This window comes from Nyctereutes procyonoides, unplaced genomic scaffold (genome assembly GCF_905146905.1).
Source record: "Nyctereutes procyonoides isolate TBG_1078 unplaced genomic scaffold, NYPRO_anot_genome, whole genome shotgun sequence".
Lineage (NCBI taxonomy): Eukaryota > Metazoa > Chordata > Mammalia > Carnivora > Canidae > Nyctereutes > Nyctereutes procyonoides.
In genome coordinates this window covers 30,615-53,188 of record NW_026575147.1, presented here as the reverse complement: position 1 = coordinate 53,188, position 22,574 = coordinate 30,615, and the positions used below count along the sequence as shown (strand labels likewise).

Sequence of the window (22,574 nt, the reverse complement as noted above, 5' to 3'; positions counted from 1 at the left end):
GCGCTCGCATCTGTTCAGGCGCAGGCCTCACCTTCTGGGGCGGTGGGTTGTTGAGCCTTTTTTCTTAGTTCACTTTGGAGAGCCATTCAGCCCCTTGAAGTAGAGCTGGAGAGCAGTAGGGGAAGGTCTTCCTTGTCCTCAGAACATTCCGCCCCATATTGTTTCGAGCCCCTTGAGGGTTTCTGGTCCTCGCCTCTCCCCACCTCACCTGAGCATCGCAGCGGCGGCAGCAGCAGCAGCAGCAGGGATGCCCTCCTCAAGCGAGTTTCTGTTCTGCCTTCCAGCCACTCTGTAAAACCCCTCCTCCTCCTGTACCTGAAAGGAGACTATTCCCAGGGAATAGTCTAGATCAGCCCTCAAAGCCAGAAGGTGAGAAACCCTGCTCCTTTTCTTGTCGCGGTTATACATGCTGCCTGACACGGGAGATACAGCTTCCACACACTTGTTTGCACACTGGGGTCTGCTTTCCAGGGGGACAAAGAGCACTCCTGAGAACCTGGACCTGAGCTCTTCACAGCAAAAGGACTCAAGCGTGAGGATGAAAGAAACTTCTCTTCAGTGACATTCAGGGACATGCTGGCCCCTGAATCCCAGGAAAGCACCCGGAGAGACCCAGCAGAATGCCCCAGGCTGACCAGGCCTTCTTCGGACTCGGCCTGCCATCCCCTCCCCTCTGCTCTCCTTCTTCTCTCCTCAGTCAGGCCTCCTGACCACTCTCTCTCCCTTCCACCCAGTCCACATCCTGCCCCGATGCACACGGGCCTCCTGTTAAACTGAACTGTGTCGCCCACCCACCCCCAAATTCACGTGATGGAGCCCTAACTCCCAATGTGACTGTATTTGGAGACAAGGCCCCTAAGGAGGTAATTAGGGTTACATGAGGTCATAAGGATAGGGCCCTGATCTTACAGGACTACAGTCCTTCTAAGAAGAGAAAGAGACACCAGAGAAACCCCCCCTCACACCTCCCCTCCCCCATACACACACACAGAAAAAGCCATGTGAGGACACAGCAAGAAGAGGGGACCATCTGCAAGCTGGGACAGCCTGCACCAGAAACACACCCTGCCAGCACCCTGATTTTGTACTTTGACCTTCTAGAACTTCATGAAAATAAATTTCTGCTGTTTACACTCCCCTGTCTGTGGTATTCTAGGATGGCAACTAGAGAAAACTGATACACCTCCTTCCCCCAAACCCCACACAATGCTGAGGTGACAGTAAGAACAAATAACCAACCTCTTATCTCCAAGGCCTAGTGAAAGTTACCACCTCTGCTAAGCACTTGCTGACTATCTCAGCCCCTCCCCAGAAATCTCCCTTCTCTTAACCTCTGTTGCCCTGAAAGGTAGTTTTTTAAAGTGCTGACAAGACAAGCAAGCTTCAAGAACAACAGACTATAAAGAACCAAATTAAAAGCACAATAAAGCTAATGAACTGCACCCACTTCACCACACTCAGAACTGTTCCTGGGGCTAATTAGGCAGGAATGGCAAGCAGTTCGTCTAGATGGCTACCCACGCTTTGACTTCTAGAGTCCAACCTGCTCCTGGATGTTCCCTTATTTTGTATTTTCTCCAATATCCGTTATCAGATCTATGTCAGGTTTCTGTCGTACGAACAAACTCCAGTCCACAGAGAGCTCAGGCCCCAGTCCCACCATGTCTTCCTCTCGCTGACCCTGGGTCCTGAGCTAACAGCTGGGGAGCTCCTACTGAGAGGCCAACTCCAACACCCTGCAGCAGTGACCGGGGCAGCAGCCCATCTAGCCCACACCTGGCTGCCAGGTGCACTGACCTGCAACATTGCTCTTGGAGCTCCCACTTGCCCCTGAAAACCACCCGGCGTGCACGGAGATTTCCCAGTCTCACACTCAAACCCTTTCCAGCATCACCCTCCATCCCACGAGTGCTCATGGAGCCCAAACACCACCATTTGGCCAGCACAGCATGCTGGTCCCCAGGTTTGCCTACACTGTTGGCCCATTTGAAGTGTCTCCCTCATTTTCCCCTGCCTCTCTAAATCCTAGCCTCCCCTTGAAAATCCAGCTCAATAGTAAAGTAGCCTGGAGGCCCCAGGGGGGTGCATTCAGTTGAGCACCCTACCCTTGGTTTCAGCTTAGGTGGTGATCACCTAAGGGGTTGTGAAGTCGAGCCCGCCTAGGGCTCCACATTCAGCCCAGAGTCTGTTTGAGACCGCCTCTCTCTCGCTCTCTTGCTCCACGATCCTTGCCAGTTCCTCCTTTTGGGCTGCTGTTCTGACCCTCCTCTTTCCACGTCACACATTTTTCACCTCTCCCTGCCCTCCCTCCCCACTTTCCCTGTGCTGTGGTGGGTGTGACAGTTCAGATTATAGGTATTCTTGCCCTAAAGGTAGAAAACAGAAACAGAGGACAAGGGGGGGGGGTGGGATAAGCAGAGGGGAGGATCAGGAAATGGGTCCTTGTAGCACAATACTAGAGTTTTCTTCTTGCTTTTCCAGTCTGTTCCTAAGAGATGAACTGGGAACCAAAGACGTGTTCATTCGCTGGGCTGCCATAACAGAGCACCATGGACTGGGTGTCTTAAACAACGGAAATGTATTTTCTCTTGGTTCTAGAGGCTGGAAGTCAGAGATCATGGTGTCAGCAGGGGTTGTTTCTCCTGCAGTCTCTCTCCTTGGCTTGTAGAGGGCTGTCTTCTCCCTATGTCTTCACATGGTCCTCACTCTGTGTGTATCTGTGTCCTAATGTCCTCTTCTTATTTTTTTAAAATATTTTATTTATTTATTCATGAGAGATACAAAGAGAGAGAGAGAGGCAGAGACACAGGCAGAGGGAGAAGCAGGCTCCATGCAGGGAGCCCGACATGGGACTCGATCCTGGGTCTCCAGGATCACACCCTGGACTGCAGGCGGTGCTAAACCACTATGCCACCAGGGCTGCCCTGTCCTCTTCTTATAAGGACACTGATCATACTCATTTAGAGCCCACCCTGGTGATCCCATTTTAACTTAATTACCTCTTTAAAGACCCTTTCTCCAAATACAGTCACATTCTAAAGTACTTGGGGTTAGGGTTTCAAAATGTGAATTTGGTCAGGGGGACACAGCTCAGTCCATAATAGGGACCAAGGGTAGAGTTGCATAATTTGGACACGGTGACAAGAACAGGAGTCCAAGACAAAAGGAGGAGCTGACAAAGACCTTGGAAGTTGGAATCCAGGAAGGGAGGTGGGAGTGGCAGGAGAGTGAAGGGAGGGCAGGGAAGGGGCACAGGCAGGTGTCAAGCTCCTGAGCTCAGACTCAGTCGCAGATTGTCTCAAATGTCTACAAACACGGTCCCTCTGCCCAGCGCTGGATTTGCAGGGCCATCCTGTATGACTCTTGGCCCTACAGCATCTCCGAATCACTTCTGGGCCTGGGCCAGGTCTATAACACCAGCCATCTCTTCAGACAGTATCCAGTCTTTGACTATCACCACTGCAACTGCAAACATAGCTGACTGGGGCCAGGCAAACTGGGGGCCCCACTGAAGCCCCAGACAGTACAGAGCATCCCCAGAGCTGTCCTCTCCCTGAGAAGTCAGTCAGCAGCACCCCACAAGGATGTTCTGTTCAGTGATAAACAACCTTGTCTACCCAATGTACCTGCCAAGAGCAGAGGCTCACCTGGAATGCAGTCAAGGAACCCAGGGATGGGTAATGCGACCCCTCAGGTTTCTCATGTTGTCATCCACATTTCATGATTCCACAGCCTTTGCTGAAGTTGGCACCAAAGCCCCACTCTCTCCCTTTTAAAGCCTGAATGGAAAGGCAGGGCTTCATGGAAGGGTGTGGGGAGGAAGGGCAGCACAAGATGTGTCAGGAGGGATAGTGGAGAAGCAGAGAAGTGCCATAATGTTCAAGGTGTGACATCAGACAATGCCACCAACGTCCACCTCCAGAGTCCAGGGCAGCCTCGTTCCAACACTGGGCCACAGAGTACCTCATCCTGCTGAGACTTTGGCTCCTTGGAGGGCCCCAGGGAACAACTGGTCCAGTCCCACCCAAGTCCTTCCCCTTTCCCTTTCCCTTCTGGAATCTCCTCGAAGCAGGGTAGACTCTGCCTCACTCACCCCCGCTTGAGATAGATTCTGGAGGAGCAACAAAGCGCTCACACTCTCACAGGCCCTCCTAAAGAGATATGTGGGACTTGTTCCTAGAGTCTAGGGGTGTCCTGGAATTGATCCACCACAGAAGAACTGGGCACTGGGGTGTTAAAGGAGCTCTCTGCTCCCAGCCTAGTTCACCAGGAAGGACACAGGGACATGGAACAGAAACAAGACTGTAGCATCCCTTGAAGTGCTTCTCTTATGACCCCAAAGGGAGCAGAACAGCATCAGATCCAGCTGAGGTCACAACGCCAGTAGCACATGTGGTATCCATGCAAGTGTACAAAAAAATCTAATTTTTTTAAGTTCTTCAGACTTTAGAGAGGCAGCCCAGAGCCAGGGGATGGCTGGATCATCATCAGCTTTGTCTTTGAGTCCCTAAAATAAGAAACAGAGTGTCTGGCCCCTGTGGAGTGCTGAAGAAATATGTCCCAAATAAAAATCAGCCATTTAAAAAAGAGAGAGACTCAAATCCTGAGCAGGCCTGTTTTCAGGTGAAAACACAGAGCTCAAGTCTGCATCTGGAAGTTCGTGAAAATCACAGCCCACCACAAGGTACACAGTTGACTCAATTTTCCACTTCTGATCTAAAAATAAGAAAGTAAAAGGATGGCCAAGGTGAAGAAATGTCACAGAAGACCTTCCTGGGTGAACTAATGGTTCAGTTCGGGCTTCCCATGTCTGAGGACAGTGCCCTTCATGATGGCTATGTTGATGTTCTGTGTGTAAGCAGGCCCAAGGTCGATTCAGGGCCTAGATGTCACAGGCTCCTAGGGCATTTACACTTACTGTAGCAGTTTGCCCAGCTATGCAGAAGAACACGAAAATACTACAGAACAATGTTGGGAAGGAATGCAAAACAAGCAAACAGTGAAATAAAAGTAAAAAGACTGCACATAATGCAAATTTTAACATGCTGGTCTTAACACAGAAAGGCCACATTCAACTTTTTAAAGTAATTGCCACATGTTCATGTTGTGTCCCATTTCAGGCAAGGGATCCACAAGCTCACTGTCTCCCGATGGCCTCACTGACACATTCAGCAGCAGTCCTGCCCATTATCCTAGAGCCACTCCTGAGCCCCGTCTGCGTGCAGACACCGTGCCAGGAGCCTAGGCACAAGGACAGAGAGAGCATGGCCCAGCCTTCGAGAAGCCTGCACCTCTGAGACAGGCAGTCATCAGGGCTCCAGCAGAGGCTTCCACAGGGACGCTAAGAACAGCGGAGTGTCAACTCTGGCCTTGGGAATGCTTCACGGAGGAAATAATGTGTAAGCTTAATCAGCCAGGATGAGGAACAGCATGAAGAGGGGTTCCCGGCAGACGGGACTGCATGTGCCTCAAATAGGTCACTATTAAGAATGTTTGTGCTCACAAACAAATCTGCCCATATTTTAGAAACCAATTCCCTTTCAGAGACATCATATGTCTTTTTCTAGACCTTTATTTTAAGCCAAACCTACCCAGGAAAAATAAAACCTCAAGATCTCCATCTTTAAGCACATTCCATTTCCATTCTGGAAAATGTGAAAAAATCACCCGTCAGTATTGTGATCAATTTCAAAAATGAGACCATCTGCTTTTATTGGAATTCATGACTGGGGAGTAGGAAATCCCCCAGTAAGTCAGACCTGTGGAGCTGGCAGCTGGCAGCACTCAGAAACAGCACTGGATTAGAAAACCGGAGTCTAAAGCCATACCACCCTACAGTCAGTCACTCAGTCTTGGCTCATCTCGGAACCTAAGCAAGGTCGGGCTTGGGGAGTACTTGGATGGGAGAAAATGGGAGACTAGGGAGCCTGGGCCAGCCCTGCTCAGTCTCACTGTGACCCCAAGCCATTCACCAAGGCTATTCCAACAGCAAACTGACCCCAGTGGGGCCTCTGCTGACTGACCTACCCCCCTTATTCTGTGGCCTCAGGGGAACAGAGACCTTCGGAGAGGCCTGCAAAGTACAAAAACGATGCACCCCGTGTTTTCCTAGGATTGGGCTATCCTGGGCCTGGCGGGTCCCCGTTCTCCTACGCAATCTGACCCTACGTTCTCAGGAGGCTTTTTCAGACTAGCCAGCACCTCCCCAGCTCATGCCTCTCCTACATCCATATCTGGCCCTTAATAGCCAGAGATGGAGACACACACCAATGGCATCTTTCTAGGAATCTGCCCCACTGGGGGCTGCCTCTACCACTCTGCCCGGTCTAGACCAGAGCCCTATCCTATAGCCACACTGGTTTCTTCTATTAGGGAACTGATCCATCTAAAGAAAACTTGCTCCAAAGAAGGAAAATCCCCATCTTCCCAACACCCCAAAACTGTAACTCAAGAAATGCACTTTTTCCTAAGACTCAGAAAGTATGTTCACTGGGCCCAAACCATTGTTTAAGGTTTCACTGGGGGGAAAAAATGACTTATCAGCAGACAATGAGTTTTTAGGGTCCTGGATCAGAGGGCAAGAACTGGCAGTGACACCTGCTGCTGGAAGGAACAGCAGGCATGACAGGTGGAAAGGCCAATATGAAATATGTTAGTTAGTGCCATCTATTGGCAAGAGTAAACAGTACCAGAAGTGATTCTGTGCAAGAGTAATTCAGATCATGAGAACCCTTCCGTATCACCTAAAGAGCATTCTGGGGTTGGCACAGGACTTTCACATCCAACTAACTTCAGTATCTTGGGATAAGGAAAGCCCAAAGATGCAGGCTTTCCATATGGAAGGCAGAAGGAAACTCCAGGCCTACTGGCCTCATTCATGTTAGCCTTTGGATCCCATGACTCAGACCCCAAATCTAGATGAAACTGGGTCCCAAAGGACAGACTCCAATGCTGAGAAGATTGAGGCAGTTCCGAATTCCCGCCCCACCTCACCATGACATCCAGTCCATCACTGGGAAGTGGACAGGAGAATCCTGTGGTCAGACAGATTTATTCTGGTCAGCCCCTCAGGGGAAGCAGACAGACAACGCCCTGGAGCTTGTGCAGAGAAATCTGGTGGAGTGTGGCCATGGAAATGGGATTTTAGAAGATCATTTCTCTAGGGAACTCTAAATCTTTAATGGGGACCCACGTGTGCAGCTGGGAAGGATGGGAGGGGACTCACAGGTGAGCCCTGCATCACTCAGACTCCAGCTCCAAGTTCATTTGCCTTCTCCACATTAGGAATGGTAACACAGCTAACAGTACCAGGGAGATACGAACGTTGAAAGAGAACAGGCATTATAATCTGACTCCATTCTGGAGCAGGAAACATCTGCCCTCAGATGGCAAGATCAAATCCACAGACAGGAAGTAAGCATCCTTACTTGTCAATGATAGATCTGGTCACTAAGAAAGCAAGAAGATCAGCTACTGTTGTTAAAATACACAATTTCAATTGGGCGGTTAAATTAATATATAAAAATTAGTAACCAGGTAGAAAACATATTGGGAAGACAGTCTTTATACCAGCAGGATTTTTTATTAAAAACAATGAATAAACCTATGACTTGAACAGAATCTAGATCAAGAACTCTATAAAATAAGAAAGAAGACTAAAATACAATCAGTAAATGGAAAGGATAGCACGTTCCTGGATTATTGGACTTAATATGAGGAAAAATGTCAGTTCTTCTCACTCTAATCTAGAAATTAACACAATCATAATCAAAATGATCATCAAAATCATTAAGGAAATATTTAAATCCAGTCACTAAGAATGTGATATTGACACAGAAAGAGACAAACTGATCTGTGGAAATGGGAAGTGTAGAAACAGAAGAAGGGCACACGTGTGTGTGCTGCATGCATGTGTGCGTATATGTGAGAGAGAGAGAGAATGTCTCTATAACGATATGCTAAAAAAAAGAGCATCACAGGTCGATGGAGAAAAGCTGACCCCAGGCCAATTACATCAGAAAGGGCAGCCATAGGCATTGAGAGGCTCACAGAGTCAAGCCCTGACTAGGGAATGGGCAAAGGGTACAATGAGAGGACACATCACAGGCAGCAGGGACTCCAAGTGGACCTGCCTCAAACACACTCAGATCCACAATCTGGATCACTGCTATTCAACAGAAACATAGTGTCAATCACATATCTAAGTTTTCTAGTAGCCACAAAAAAAAAAAAAAGGTGAGATTAAATTTAATGATATATTTTATTTAAGCCAATACATCCAAAGCATTATTATCTCAACATATAATCAATATAAAAAAGTTATTAGTTTTTCATATTTAGTTTTCAAAATCTGTTATGTATTTTCCACTCACCTGACATCTTAATTTGGATACTACATTTTCATCAGAAACACCTGATCTGTAGTTCGACTTCATATTTGTAGTTGAGAAAGGAGAACCACATGCCCAAGTTGTTCCAAACACACTTAAAAGTTTTCCAGTAATTGGATCAATTATCAGTTTTTAAACTTTAATTCGAATTAACCAAAATAAATAAAATTCAAAATTCACATCCTAAGTCACACTAGCCACATTTCAAGTGCTGAAAACCCAGTCATATGTGGCCAGTGGCTAATGAATTAGACGACAGAAGTCCAGAATCTTCCACTGCAACTCAAACCTCCAACGTCTGACACTGACCACCACACCTGATGGAGACTCAAAGTCACCATGACCTTTAATACATCTGGAATCAACCCCAAATTCCTCCATCTGTTGGTTAGGCAATCATGGGCAAGGTTCTTAAGCTCCCTGAGCTCCAGTTTTTGCATCTATAAAATAGGGATGATGCTGCCCATCTTGTGAAATTCTAAAGATTAGATGTAAAATTATCAATGAGGTCTGGCTCATAGAAGGCAATATGTTAGTTCTCTTCCCCTTGTATTTATATAGTATTTATGAAATGTTTTCCAATTTACTGTTTTATTTGCTTCTGACAACAGGATGGTGGGGCAAGTATTATTATCCCCATTTAAAAATGAGAAAACAAAGTTCAGAGATGTTAAGGGAACAGCTCAAAGTCATACACTGGTGATGGTGCAAGAATTCTAACCCAGTGCACCTGGCTCTGAGTCCATTGCTTCTCCCACTGCCAGCACAGCGTTCCAGCCTCAGGTGCGCCTCAATCTCCAGCTGCCTCCAGCCTACCATTCAAGAGGAATGTGGGGAGCCCTGGAGTATAGGTTCGCAGGGGTCCTTCCAGGCAGCCTGCCCCTGTCTCCAGGAAGACTCAGGTTCTCCTCTGCCTCTTCCTGGCAACTGGTTGGAGAAGTGGCTCAGGAGCCTTCGGAGCCTGGCCGTCTCCCAGTCTCACTGTGTAATCAGCACCCACTAACATCTCTCTTCAGAGAACAGAGGAAGGAACCAACGACCCCTCAAACAGGCAAAAGAAAAGGACCCAAGGGAATGAGTTAAGCTCATCTTCTATCAAAATGGATGCGGATGATCCTACTATTCTCTGGACTTACTAAGACAGGAGACTCCATTGGCCACCACCCCAAAGCCTCTGATGGAATTCTTCAATTCCACACGGCAGTGAGAATGAATGATGGACAACTACACACAGCAATGTGGTGAATCACAAGGGTAATGCTAAGCGAAAGAAGCCAAGCCCCCTAAATGGGGCACACTGGGTAATTTCATTTATGTGAAATTCTAAAAGAGTCAAACTAATTTATGCTTAAAGATTTTCAGGATAGTTGGGAGGTCAGGGGTAAATGCCAGGGTCAAGGGGCTTCTGGGGAGCTGGTGCTATTCTGTTACTGGCCCTGAGTGCTGGGCACATAATTATGTTTGTGAAAATTCATCATGTGTACTTTTCTGTTTAGTTATGCTGCAAGAAAAACTTTACGCTAACTTTCTGGGGTGATGGGAATATTCAATAAATTGATCTGAGTAGTGGTTATATGGGTATAGGTATATGTTAAATGTCACTGACCAGGTCACTAAGGTTATATTTGACTGTTTATAAATGAAACATAGGAAATTACCACCGCTCCCCCAAAAAAGAGCCTCAGGAATGTCATTTAATTTTTCCTCCTAAATTTTAAACAACTCTAACTTCACTAGTTAACTTAAAGGTCTTATAAAAAATTTAATTTATAAATATTAAATATGCATTTGAACATTAAGAAGGTGTCATGAAATCAAAATGACACTCTAGTATAAATATAGTGCTCTAAAATGTCTCTTAAATGTATTTATTATCTTAAGAGATGGTACTACACACCTTCCTACAAAGATACGTTGCTTAAGATAATATTTTACTTCCAAGCATTTTCCCCTCCCAATTGGAAGTATGAAAGAAGGCTTAGCTCGGGCAAAAATGCTCACAGATTTCAAACTTATAAGGTCAAATCAATGAGCCTTTAAATCAAAGCACTTTCCCTTTTATAAAACAATTAGCTCTTTGGGTTTCCAAAATAACGCAAGAGGGGGATCCCTGGGTGGCTCAGTGGTTTAGCGCCTGCCTTCAGCCTAGTACATGATCCTGGAGACCCAGGATCGAGTCCCCCATCGGGCTCCCTGCGTGGAGCCTGCTTCTCCCTCTGCCTCTCTCTCTCTCTCTCTCTCTCTCTCTCTGTGTGTGTGTGTGTGTTTCTCTCATGAATAAATAAACAAATCTTTTTTAAAAATAATTTTAAAAAATAATAATAATGCAAGAAAAACTCCCCCAGGAGATTGATGCAGAAAATTACTGGTTCCTTCATTTGTCTAATAATCTCAATATGCCAAATACTATATTTTAGCACCTGAGTATTTATTAATATAGAATCTTAGCAAGGTAAATTAAATTCCTATAAAATTTTTTTAATTCCTATAAATTTTATTAACTCAGGAACACTATGTTCAGGCTACTGAATGTCCTTAAAGTCTATGCAACAACCCACCTGAGTTCAGCATTTCAAGATCTGCTAAGGCCTAGAGGGTTGAATTTTATTCTGATGGCCAACCTCCCAAGGTCAACCGCAGAGAATATTTACACAAGAAGAAAACTTATCAACAATAATGTTGATTATCAACAATCATCAAAATAATCAACAATATTGTAACAACTTTGCATGGTCACAGATGGTGACCATGCTTATTGTGGTGAACATTTCGCAATGTATGTAATTGCTAAATCACTATGTTGTACACCTGAAACTAATGTAATACTATATGTCTATACTTCAATTTAAAAAAAAAATTTTTAATTTGTTTTAAAGTGGGACACCTGTGTGGCTCAGCGGTTGGGCATCTGCCTTCGGCTCAGGGCATGATCCTGGGATCCTGAGATCGAGTCCCACATCGAGCTTCCTGCATGGAGCCTGCTTCTCCCTCTGCCTGTGTCTCTGCCTCTTTGTGTCTCTTATGAATAAATAAATAAAATCTTTAAATAAATGATAAAAATTAAAATCTGCCTCCCTCAGAGGCATCTAACGTACTTTAAAACATTAACAACAACAAATTTCACCAAAACAATTAAACAATAGCACTGATAAAGTGTCACGTGTCCTATGAGAAATGAAGAACTCCTTAAACATGAACTAAACTCCAGTATCCTTCATGGAGCCTGCTTCTCCCTCTGCCTGTGTCTCTGCCTCTCTCTCTCTCTCTCTCTCTCTCTCTCTCTCTCTCCTGTCTGTGTATTCTAATGAATAAATAAATAAATAAATAATCTTTTTTAAAAAAGGAAAAGATAATTATTAAAAAAAAAAAAAAAAAAAGGGCAGCCCCTGTGGCCCACCGGTTTAGCGCCACCTTCAGCCCGGGGTGTGATCCTGGAGACCTGGGATCGAGTCCCACATCAGGCTCCCTGTGGGGAGCCTGCTTCTCCCTCTGCCTGTGTCTCTGCCTCTTTCTCTCTATGTCTGTCATGAATAAATAAATAAAATCTTATTATAAATAAAAAAATAAACTCCAGTATCCTGAGGGAAGGGCTATAAACTATGGGAAGAGGAACATAACTCTGCCTTACCAAGGAATTTTCTGTGGGGAGTGTATCATTTTCAAGCCATACCATAGGCCATACGCTGTGATAGTCAGTCTGACATTCACATTGTCCTTGTCCTCTCAGTGCAGCCTATTAATGAATGACCTAAACTAAAACAAGTGACACAGGTTATGCCAATACTTGTCAGGATAACAAGAGAAAAAAACCTTCTCTCTCTCAGTAATCCACATATAAATGATATAACTGACCCTAGGGCTTATTTTTTAACCCTCAGGATAACATTCTTGAGCAAAGACAATTTTTGGATAAACTGTGTTTCTGGTCCATCTCCATATTATAATTCAGTGAACTCACTCAAACACCATGTCCTTCATGCAAAGAGGGTCTTACCTGTGAAAAGTTGAGCCCATTCAGCGGATGGCACTGCTCTTCCACCTTTTCGACGGCCCCAGTCTGTTTCCTCAGCCGCTCGGCCTCCTGGGCAAGGTACAGGTCTAAGACAGGCACCCCACGGGACTTAATGTCCACTTCAGTCAGGGAGTTGACCATGAGCATCACCCAGATGGGCCTCTTCCGCTCCCAGTTCCCCGCAATGGCATTGAAGAGGTAGTCGGCATAGAGACCTTTGCCCCGCTGGTCTGGGGTCATCCACGAGGGCATCATGAGCTTGACATACTCTAGGTGGCGCTTGAGGCGGCAATAGATGTCCCTGGGGAGCACGTCCTGGAGGTTCTCACCCTGTGGCAACATCTGACAGCTGGTGAGGGCTGAGATAGTGTAGGGGTCCGTGAGGTCCAGCTCGAAGTACACAATGCTGCTCTGCTGAAAAGCCTCCTTGGAGTTGTCGGGGATGAAGTCCCAAACCCGAGTGTACGGAACGTGGATCGTGCCAAAGAAGTAAGACGGTGGGTCTCGCTTTATGGTCCACAAGAAGGAATTCAATTCACTTTGCTGAAAGCAAATAGAAAGGTCGTTAAGTCATGATATGGAAGGTCAAAAACCTGACAGGGGAAAACGAACTGGAGAGACAAGTCACACTGCAGGAGAAAAATGATCAAAGTTCAATTTCGACTTCGGAGTCCAGGTAGAGTCACTGGCCAGCAGCAGGAGTCTCGAGGCAGCATGTTTCTCTCTTCCACCGCAATGCTGATTAAAGTCAAAAAAGTAATAACAGTCCTTGAGCTTGCTCTAGCAATGAGGTAGGGCAGGAGGTAAAGCAGAGAATCTCAAGGGATTCCTAGGACACAGCTGGAACAGATGAAGGGACACGTGAGGAGACCACTGTTACCTCCCAGGCAGGCACACTGGTGGTGCTTGCTTCTTCAGATTCCAAGTCCAACATTCCCAAAATCAGTGGCTCTCAATGGCTGTACATTCTCTCCCAGCAGTTTCACAGGCTGAGCAGCAGAGCGCATCCGCCTGAGGCCAAGCTGTCATGCCCTGAGTGTCTCAGTTTCAACAGCAGGCACTTATGAAGTGTCAGTTTATTAGGAGACCCCTGTACAAAGACGTGCACAGGGCAGCCCTCAAGGACTTCAAGTCGTAGTGTCAGATAGATTCAGGAGGTGAACCATTCATCAAGCAGCCCAGAAAGGTGAAAAATCCAGATTTACAGAAAAGGCAGTTCTTTACAGAAAGCTTTGATTTCAGCAGCTTTTTAAGTGACATGCTTTCCTGGATTGTGGAGTTTCAACTTACAATCAGCTCTCATCATTGTCATAGTTACATTCTACAAAGTCACCACAAACACTGAATTACCAAATAATGAACCACTGCTCCTAGGAGAAATACAAGGGTTAGGTTCCTACAAGCCTCTGGTCACAACATTTTGTTTTGTATGTGCTTTTCAAAGTACCCTATTCAGTATGTTGTTGATTCATTAATAATGACCTCATGGCCAACAGCACTACTATTCATACCTGAACGAAGTTCATCTAACACATACACTTTCTCCCTAAGGCACACCCTCCTAAGCAGCCTCCTGGTGCTTAAGAACACTAGGCAGTATCTATGTTTGGTTATTTTAAACAGTGAGACCACCCACAAAAAAAGCACAAAATTGCAAAAAAAAAAAAATGTAGCATTAAGTAGACCAGCAAAAGGACATTTGTTCACCTATTACGCGTTTGAGAGCTGAAACAAAGCACAGCATCAATTTCTTTGACTTCAGTTGGGAGTGTGTGCATTGGGCGACTCAAGTTTTTCCCAGTTCTGGAACAGCTGCACATGACCATGAAAGTGCCACAAGCATTGGGGTTACAAATCAATTTTAGCAAGTAGGCCAATTCACAAATATGGAATCCACAAATAAGGAGGATCAGCTGTATTTGCATTTGTGTGTTTAAGTAGCAACAACCTATTTTTAAATGAAATGTTACACAGAATCTCAAAATTTACTAAGACAAAAGCTGGTTGATGCAGGGGCCCCATTCCCACAGCTTTCAACCTTCTCTTCTCCTCTTGCCCCCTGGCCATCTTCCACAAAAACAATCCTGAGCACTCAGAGGAGGGCAGAGAACACAAGGGCTGGGCATGAGACAATAGTGGGGAAAGGTGGGCAGTAAATGGGCTCATTTACTGGATAAACACTATTGGCTAAAGCAGCCTAAGCCACTGCTGGCCACACGGGAACAGGCCTAGTGCTCCAGAAGGGCTTTTCAAAAGCAACTAGAAGTCTTGAGTTTAAATAAAATGTTCAAATTAGAGGGGCACCTGAGTGGCTCAGGTGGTTGAGCATCTGACTCTTGATTTCAGCTCAGGTCATGATCTCAGGGTGGTGAGATAGAGCCCCACAGTAGGATCTGCACTGGGTGTAGAGCCTGTTTAAGATTCTCTCTCTCCCGGGCAGCCTGGGTGGCTCAGCAGTTTAGGATCGCCTTCAGCCCAGGGTGTGGTCCTGGGGTCCCGGGGTCGAGTCCCACATCGGGCTCCCTGCATGGGGCCTGCCTCTCCCTCTGCCTGTATCTCTGCCTGTATCTCACTGTTTCTCATGAATAAATAAATAAAATCTTAAAAGAAAAAAAGACTCTCCTGAGGCACCTGGGTGGCTCAGTGGTTGAGCATCTGCCTTTGACTCAGCTGATCCTGGGGTCCAGGGATCAAGTCCCACATCGGGCTCCCCTCAGGGAGCCTGCCTCTCCCTCTGCCTCTGTCTCTGCCTCTCTGTGTGTCTCTCATAAACAAATAAATAAAATCTTTTTTAAAAATTCCAATTGAAATATGTTGCTTCCATTTTCTCAAATGCCACACAAGCCAAACAGAACATATCTCACCAGCCCCCAGCCTTGTGTTTTGTTTTGTTTTGTTTTGTTTTTTAAGATTTTATTTATTTATTCATGACAGACACAGAGAGAGGCAGAGACACAGGCGGAGGGAGAAGCAGGCTCCATGCAGGGAGCCTGATGTGGGACTCAATGCCGGACCTCCAGGATCACACCCTGGGCTGAAGGTGGCGCTATACCGCTGGGCCACTGGGGCTGCCCCTTGTGTTTTTTTTGAAAGTATTTAAGTTAACAATTCTGTTCACACATCACTTTTTCAAGACTGCACTAATTGGTGAGAGGAGCCTAAATTCTGCCTCTGTCTCAGCTACCTCCCTGAGATTTTTAAAAGCCACTTCATTTCTCTGTACCTCAGTTTCCCCATCTTTAAAAGTTAGATAACAAAATCTGTCATAAGTTATGGGGGCAAACAAACTAGACAGGTAATTGTTCAATGAATGGACAAATGAAAGAATATATTTTTAAAACTTATGATTGGATTAATATTAAGAGATGAATCAAGTTCAAGGTCTCCAGCTAGCCTTCAGGCATCCTCTTATGGAGTAATGACTGTCTCGGGGTTATGTAAATAGATCAAAAAGCCAAACAGAAACTCCATCTAAAACAATGGCTGCCAAGGCTAATTAAGCAGTCCAATGCCTGCCTCTGTTTTTTAGAATTAGATAAGCCCATAGAAAAACAGTGGCTAACTAGATGCCAGTTGAAAGCCAAGACTGACGGTTATAGCTTTGGTTCATTTAAAATGGGTCACAAGGGCAGCCCCGGTGGCCCAGCGGTTTAGCGCCTCCTGCAGCCCAGGGTGAGATCCTGGAGACCCCGGATCGAGTCCCACAGTCGGGCTCCCTGCATGGAGCCTGCTTCTCTCTCTGCCTGTGTCTCTGCCTCTCTTTCGCTCTCTGAATAAATAAATAAATAAATCTTAAAAAAAATAAAATAAAATGGGTCACAAAATAATCACCTATAAATGAAACTGGTTTGGTAGAGGTGGCCTTCTAGGCAGAGGTTTCATTTGGCTTATTTGTTCATTCTATAGGGAAGAGTTGCTAATTGCAGGATCCTGAATGGTGATATGACTGGGCATCACTGACCTACAGAAGGGATCTGCTCACACAATTTCCACACATTCTACCAAGGGACTTCTACACAGTTTCCAACTGGGACACACAGCAAAGACCTAAAATGCTATTATTCAATCCATGGAAACTACCTAACTCATTGTCATCTGGTCGGAGACTATGATAGTAAACAAATATATTCCCCAGAAAATCCAGCCCATGCTGCTGCATCATGGTTGGGGTTGGGGCATAGGCAGAGTGGGAGGGGTGGTTCCGTTTCGGTTTGGTTTTGGTCTGTCTTTTCTCGATACCCTTAATCTCCCTAAAGTCTCATCCTACCTCAAAATACCTGTACTTCTCTTTCGACCAAACCTGTTCAACTGTAGGTATTCATTTTTATTTAATTATTTATTGCTGCCTTGTCGATTAGTATTAGTCTAGAAATGGAGTTGTCAGATGATCTTTTTGCTGAAATGCTCATATTTAAAAAAAAAAAAAAACAACAACAAGACTCATGTTCTGGCATCCAGCTACATCGTAACAATAATGACGCTAAGAACAGCCAGCTGTTATTAAATGTTCACTGTGCACCAGGAAAACCCAAGCATTGCACACAAATGCTCCTACTACATTTGTTTGGCATGCACTTATTCTACAATTATTTATGCAGCACTTACTGTGTGTCAGGCACTATTGTAGGCATGAGACACAGCGGTTTTCTAGAGCACTAGAAACATAATAGTGAGTGAAAAACAGGTCCCTGCCTCAGTGATATCTGTTGTGAAGAATGTGAAAGCAGGAGAGGGAACAAGGAGTACTGGTGGAGGAGATAATCAGTCTTAAATAGGGTGATCATGTTTGGTAGGAGATTTAGGCCTTGCTGTGAAGGCAGGTGAAAAGGCAAACCAGGGGGAGAGCTGAGAGAAGACCATTCCCTCCAGGAAGAGGGAACAGCAGTGCAAAGGCCCCAAGGCGAAAGTTTCTAGCAAGGATGCCATCATAACTCCAGCAGGATGAGTGAACAGGAAAGCAGGAGGAAATGTCAGAGAGGCGAGCAAGACCAGGCCACACTAAAGCTAGGGCAGGCTTTTGTGAGAGGAGCAAGATGAGCTGACCTAATGTGTGAACAGGATCACTCTGGTGGCCATGAAGAATAGACTACGGAGGGATCCGGGCAGATGCAAGGAAGTCAGTTAGAAGTTTCCAAAAGAATCCAAGCAAGAGAACACAGTGGTAGTGACAGAACTGAGATATGTTCAAGTTCTGGATATACTCCAAAAGCTAAAGCTAATAATAGGACTTGCTGATGAATCAGTTAATTAAAAGGATGAAGTTGCCATCAATCAAGATAGAGGAGAGAAGGGGATGGGACAAGGGCAGAGGGGAAGTTCAGAAAACTGGCCTGGGCCCTGTTGAGTCAAGATGTCAAGCAATCAGGTGGGGAAGTTGAACTGGTAGGTGGATGCAAGAATCTGGACTTTGAGAGAGGCCTGGGTCAGAGATAAAAACGGGGTAATGTCACTATTTAGATGTTATTTCAGGGGCAGCATGCGTGGCTCAGCGGTTTAGCGCCACCTTCAGCCCAGGGCCTGATCCTGGAGACCCGGAATCGAGTCCCACATCGGGCTCCCTGCATGGAGCCTGCTTCTCCCTCTGCCTGTGTCTCTCTGTCTCTCATGAATAAATAAATAAAAATAAAAATCTTTAAAAAAAATAGATGTCGTTTCAAATAATGGAACTGAATAAGATGTCCAAGGGACTATGTGTAAATTAGAAAGGAAAGGTCTAGGGGGCACATGGGTGGCTCAGTGGTTGAGCATCTGCCTTTGGCTCAGGTCGTGATCCCAGGGCTCTGGGATTGAGTCCTGCATCAGGCTCCCCACGAGGAGCTTGCTTCTCCCTCTGCCTCTTTCTGTGTGTCTCTCACGAATAAATAAAATCTTTAAAAAAGAAAAAAAAAAAAGAAAGAAAAGAAAAGGTCTAGAAATAAGCCAACCTTGCAAAGTCAAGGTACAGAAAAGCAGCCAGCAAAAGAAAATGAGAGAAGTCGTTGTCGAGGATGCTAGGAAAATCCAAAGAGTAGGAAGCCAATCAAAGACAGAACTTCAAGGAGGAGAACGTAAGTGAGGGGGCTCAGTGTGGCTGATGGGCCAAATGAGACAAGGATTTGAGGACTGACCTCTGGATGGAGCAACACAGGGGACCTATTGGTGGCATGATGGGGCTGAAAGCCTGCCAGGCACCTATTCAGGAGAAAACGGGAAGAAAGGCAATTGAGAGGATATCCAATTAGTTAAGGCGCTGGCCATTTCCATGTGCAGAAACAGACCTTGAGAGGTTTATGAGGTTACCCAAGGTCCCATCGCTGCTGCAGGCAGGCTGGCTCCTGCGTTTGAAATACCATATTATGTGACCTTAAAATGCAACACACTTTACTCATGATTCACCATCCTTTTTTTCCATGAATACTCTAAGAGGTGCACAGTTGCTCAGGAGCATTTCCTGACTCTGAATCTGAAAAGACTCTGTCCAAGTCCCCAGGACCTCCCCCCAAAAAATCCACACCAACATTTTTAAATCATCACACTGCCAACTTTTCCCATTCTGTCTTTTCAAAATAATACGACTGGGGGGGGCTCCCACTTTTTTAAGCCAGGGGTTTTAAAGTGTTTTTAAAGAAATATTCCTCATTTTATGCTTCTTTTTTTTTATTTTTTTATTGGAGTTCAATTTGCCAACATATAGCATAACACTCAGTGCTCATCCCGCCAAGTGCCCCCCTCATTGCTTATAGGGCTTCTTTGATAAATGGAGTTCTGCTCTGACCAAGTAGTTACTCTCTGTCCCACGCTGCACCAGCCAACCCCCGAGCTGGCCACTGACAAGGCCCTGCCGGGCATGCCCTGGATAGAGCAGAAGCTGAAGGAAAAGTCTTCAGGGCTTCTGATCCAGGAGCTCTCCTCGTGCCTTTGCCCACCAGCAAGCTCCCAGGCCTCCACACTGGTCCTCTGGGTGCAACTACCCCTGCCTCCCTTATCCTCAGGGGTGGAGCTGTTTCATCTCCACAAAAGGAAGAGAACAAAACCATTCTACTACCCCATTTCAGGGTACAAACTGCGGCCACCACATGTTACTAGTTGAAGCCATGTGTTTAAACATTATGACTGAACAGAATAAACACTTAACACCATTAACATGTCCCTTCTGAACGTTGCTGATAATGGCACTTTTCCAGTAGTACTCTTCAGCAGACCAGCTAGAATGATACCAAAGTGAGTTGGCTTTAGCTGACACTTGTTTTTCAACAAATATTATTGAGAATCTTCTGAGCACTGGTGATGCAGTAGCAAACCAAACAGACGAGTGAACATTCCTACCCTTATGAAAATCACATGGCAGGTAGGGGAGCAGTGGCAAACAAATTTTTATCAGTTAAGTGCTCCGGAAAAAAAATAAAGCAGGAGAGGCAGCCAGGAGGGCAGATGGGTCAGGGGTTTGATGTAATCTTTAATAGATAATCAGGAAATGTCTCTGAAACAATCTGAGCAAAGGCCAGATACAAGTATGGGAGCAAGCATGTGGATATTTGGGGGAAGAAACAGCACATGTCAAAGAATACAGGCAGGAATAATCAAGAACACTCAGGAGTTCTGTTTGAGTTTAGATAAGGAAGAGACAACCTGTGTGGTGCTCAGCGCAAACTGGCAGTGTCTGCAGACAGATAGCTTGGAAGTCCTCTCTGTAATGATTAACAAAAATCAAACACCAAACCAGCTCTCAGGCCACGGTATGCTACATGGTAAGCTGCTGCAAGTGGATTGGAGGCTGGATTCCAGAGCTTTTACTCTAAAATCTAAAGACTCCAACCTCCTGGGGCACCCACTCACAGTGGCCTCTCCCGAGCAGGTCAAGCATACAGCCCTGCCATTGACTGACCTGACCTCCAGGGGATAAGACAGTTTGCCCATATAGAATAAAACAGATTTTTCAAAATGTGGTCCAAGGACCTGTAGCTGTCCCCAAGACCCTCCTGAGCAGTCTGTAAGGTCAGAACTATTTCAGTGATAATACTAAGATATTTTCCCCTTTTGATTTCATTCTCTCACGAGTGTACAAACAGAATTTTCAAGAGGCTACAGGCGTGTGATGTCATCACACGCCTGTAGCCTAATGGCTATGATGCTTAATGGCATTGTGCTTACGAATTCTTGTGTTTTATTAATATTTCCATTAATCCACACACATAAAGGCTCTTAGGAGTCCCCAATACTATTTTAGAATGTGGAGGGGCCCTGAGATCAAAAAGTTTGAGAATTGAGAGAGTGAAAAAGGCCATGAAAACAGGTTCAAGCATCAAGAGACAGGAGACTTTATCAAGACTCACTTGTCACACTATAATTACGAGTGGATTTGCAAAAGTGAAAAACGTTTGCTTTCCTAAGAAAGGGTGGACTTTTGTTTTGGGTAACAAGAGCGCAGCTGCCTTAGCACAGAGCTGAGAACTATCCAGGCTGCGGAGTCCCGCTCTCCAGCCACCGCGCCTCCTGCCTTCCTAGCCGGAGAGTCTCCGCGTGTCTGCAGCCCGGGACGCCTTAGCGAACTCAGTGTGACTCCCCGGTCAGCCCAGGGGGCCAGGAAGGCTCAACTGGGTCACTCCCTTGCTGTCGTTAGGACGATGAATAAAATTACCACGAGCCTGAGTGACGCCCGCCCCCAACCTCCGCCGCCCAACCCCGCCGGTGCTGCGCAGGGGTCACCGAAGGTGGGCCGACCTTGCGTCTGAGAGCGCACAGGCATCCAAAGGACGGGCCAGACCTTAGGATCACCGTCCCCAGCCCCAGAGATCCAGAGATCCAGAGATCAGATACATCACATCCACAAGTACAAACACAAAATTCGACCTCTACGGAGCTCGAAAGAGAAGAACATGAGAACGACAGAAATTTCCAACAGTAAAAAAAAACTGACCAGGAAAAGGAAACCTGCGTCTCGAAAGAGGGCCAGCCTCGGAGACGCTAGAGCTGTCGGACTTCCGCTCGGCTCCGGCTCCTGGAGGGCTGGGTGGCCCTGGGCAGGTCACCGGGGCTTCCTCGCCCGGGTTCCCCTCGCCTGCAAAAGGCTGATGCGAAGGTCTAGGGAAGCGCCTGCGCCTGAGCCGGCGGCTGTCAGATGCGGTTACTCCGCGAACGCGCTCCGCGACGTGGGGCCCAAAGGTCCCGCTCTGAGCCTCAGTTTCCCCGACCGGTAAAACAAGGGGAATGGCTTCAGCTCCCCCCAAATCCTTTCTAACTCAGGCACTGAGCTTAGGAAGGTCAAATCAAGCAGCTGCAGGGCGCTTTTACCATCTCGATAAGAGCAGGAGAAATTCAGCGCTCGGAAGAGAGGGCGGAACAAACTCCCGAAGTAAACGTGCCAAAGTCCCTGCACCGCTCGGGTCTTGGCAGGCTCCTCTGCCCGATGTCCCCTAACGCCCGCGAGGCAGGCTGGAGAGCCCCAGGAGACCCCGCCGGGCCTCCCCTCCGGCCGCCTGCCCCATGGGCGAGGGCTGGGGACAGGGTCTCCGCCAGGAGAGGGGACCCGGAGCGCGGCGGGACGCGCGGGCGAAACGGCGCGGCCGGGGGAGGTGGCTCGCGATCCGAGGGCGAGGTGCTTCGCCGGCCTGGGAAGGGGACGAGCCCCGCGAGGTGCGGGGCAGCCGCCTGCCGGCGCCGGGCGCCCTACCTGGGGCTGGAGCCCGCAGTCGGCGGAGGCGGAGGCGGGCGCGCCGCGCCGCGGGGCTGCGCTCGCGGGCAGGAGGCAGAGGGTCGGCAGCAGGAACCAGCTCCAGGGACTCATCCTCCCACCGCGGCTCCGGGGCCCGGCTCGCGGGGGAAGGAGCAAGGCAGCAGCGGCCCCCCAGCCCGGCTAGCCGGCGGCCGCGGAGCTGCGGACAGGCGGGGCGCGCTCCATGCGCGCGGGGCTCGGGGGCCGCGGGCGCTGGCCGGCAGCTCGCTCTGCCGCGGGTCGGGCCGCCTGCGGGCGGGGCCGGGGGAGCCGGGCGGGGGGAGGCGGGCGGCGGCCGCGAGGGGCGGGCCCTGACCTCCCAGCCCCTGCCCCGCGCCCCCCACCTGGGGAGCCGGCCCGGAGGGAAAAGTGAAGTTCCAGCCCCGGCTCCCAGCCTCGTGCAAGACTCCTGCTGGCTCCCACCCTCACGTCTGTATTTACGCTGCCAGTTCTGAGGGTGGCTCTTGATTGAAAGGGACAG

The 22,574-nt window shown here is 47.3% G+C and overlaps 1 protein-coding gene across 2 annotated transcripts in view; it reads right to left on the bottom strand.

Annotated features, from left to right (window-relative positions):
* Positions 1-22,303, bottom strand: part of TRABD2A (TraB domain containing 2A) — a 50,869-nt gene extending 28,566 nt beyond the window's left edge. For both annotated transcript variants that reach the window (XM_055312522.1, XM_055312523.1), the window contains exons 1-2: positions 22,052-22,303; positions 12,385-12,945 (exon numbers count right to left, since the gene is read on the bottom strand). In XM_055312522.1, coding sequence (XP_055168497.1) covers positions 12,385-12,945; positions 22,052-22,165 — 675 coding nt within the window. In that variant the 5' untranslated portion in view covers positions 22,166-22,303. The remainder of the gene's footprint in view (positions 1-12,384; positions 12,946-22,051) is intronic.
* Positions 22,304-22,574: the final 271 nt, after the last annotated feature.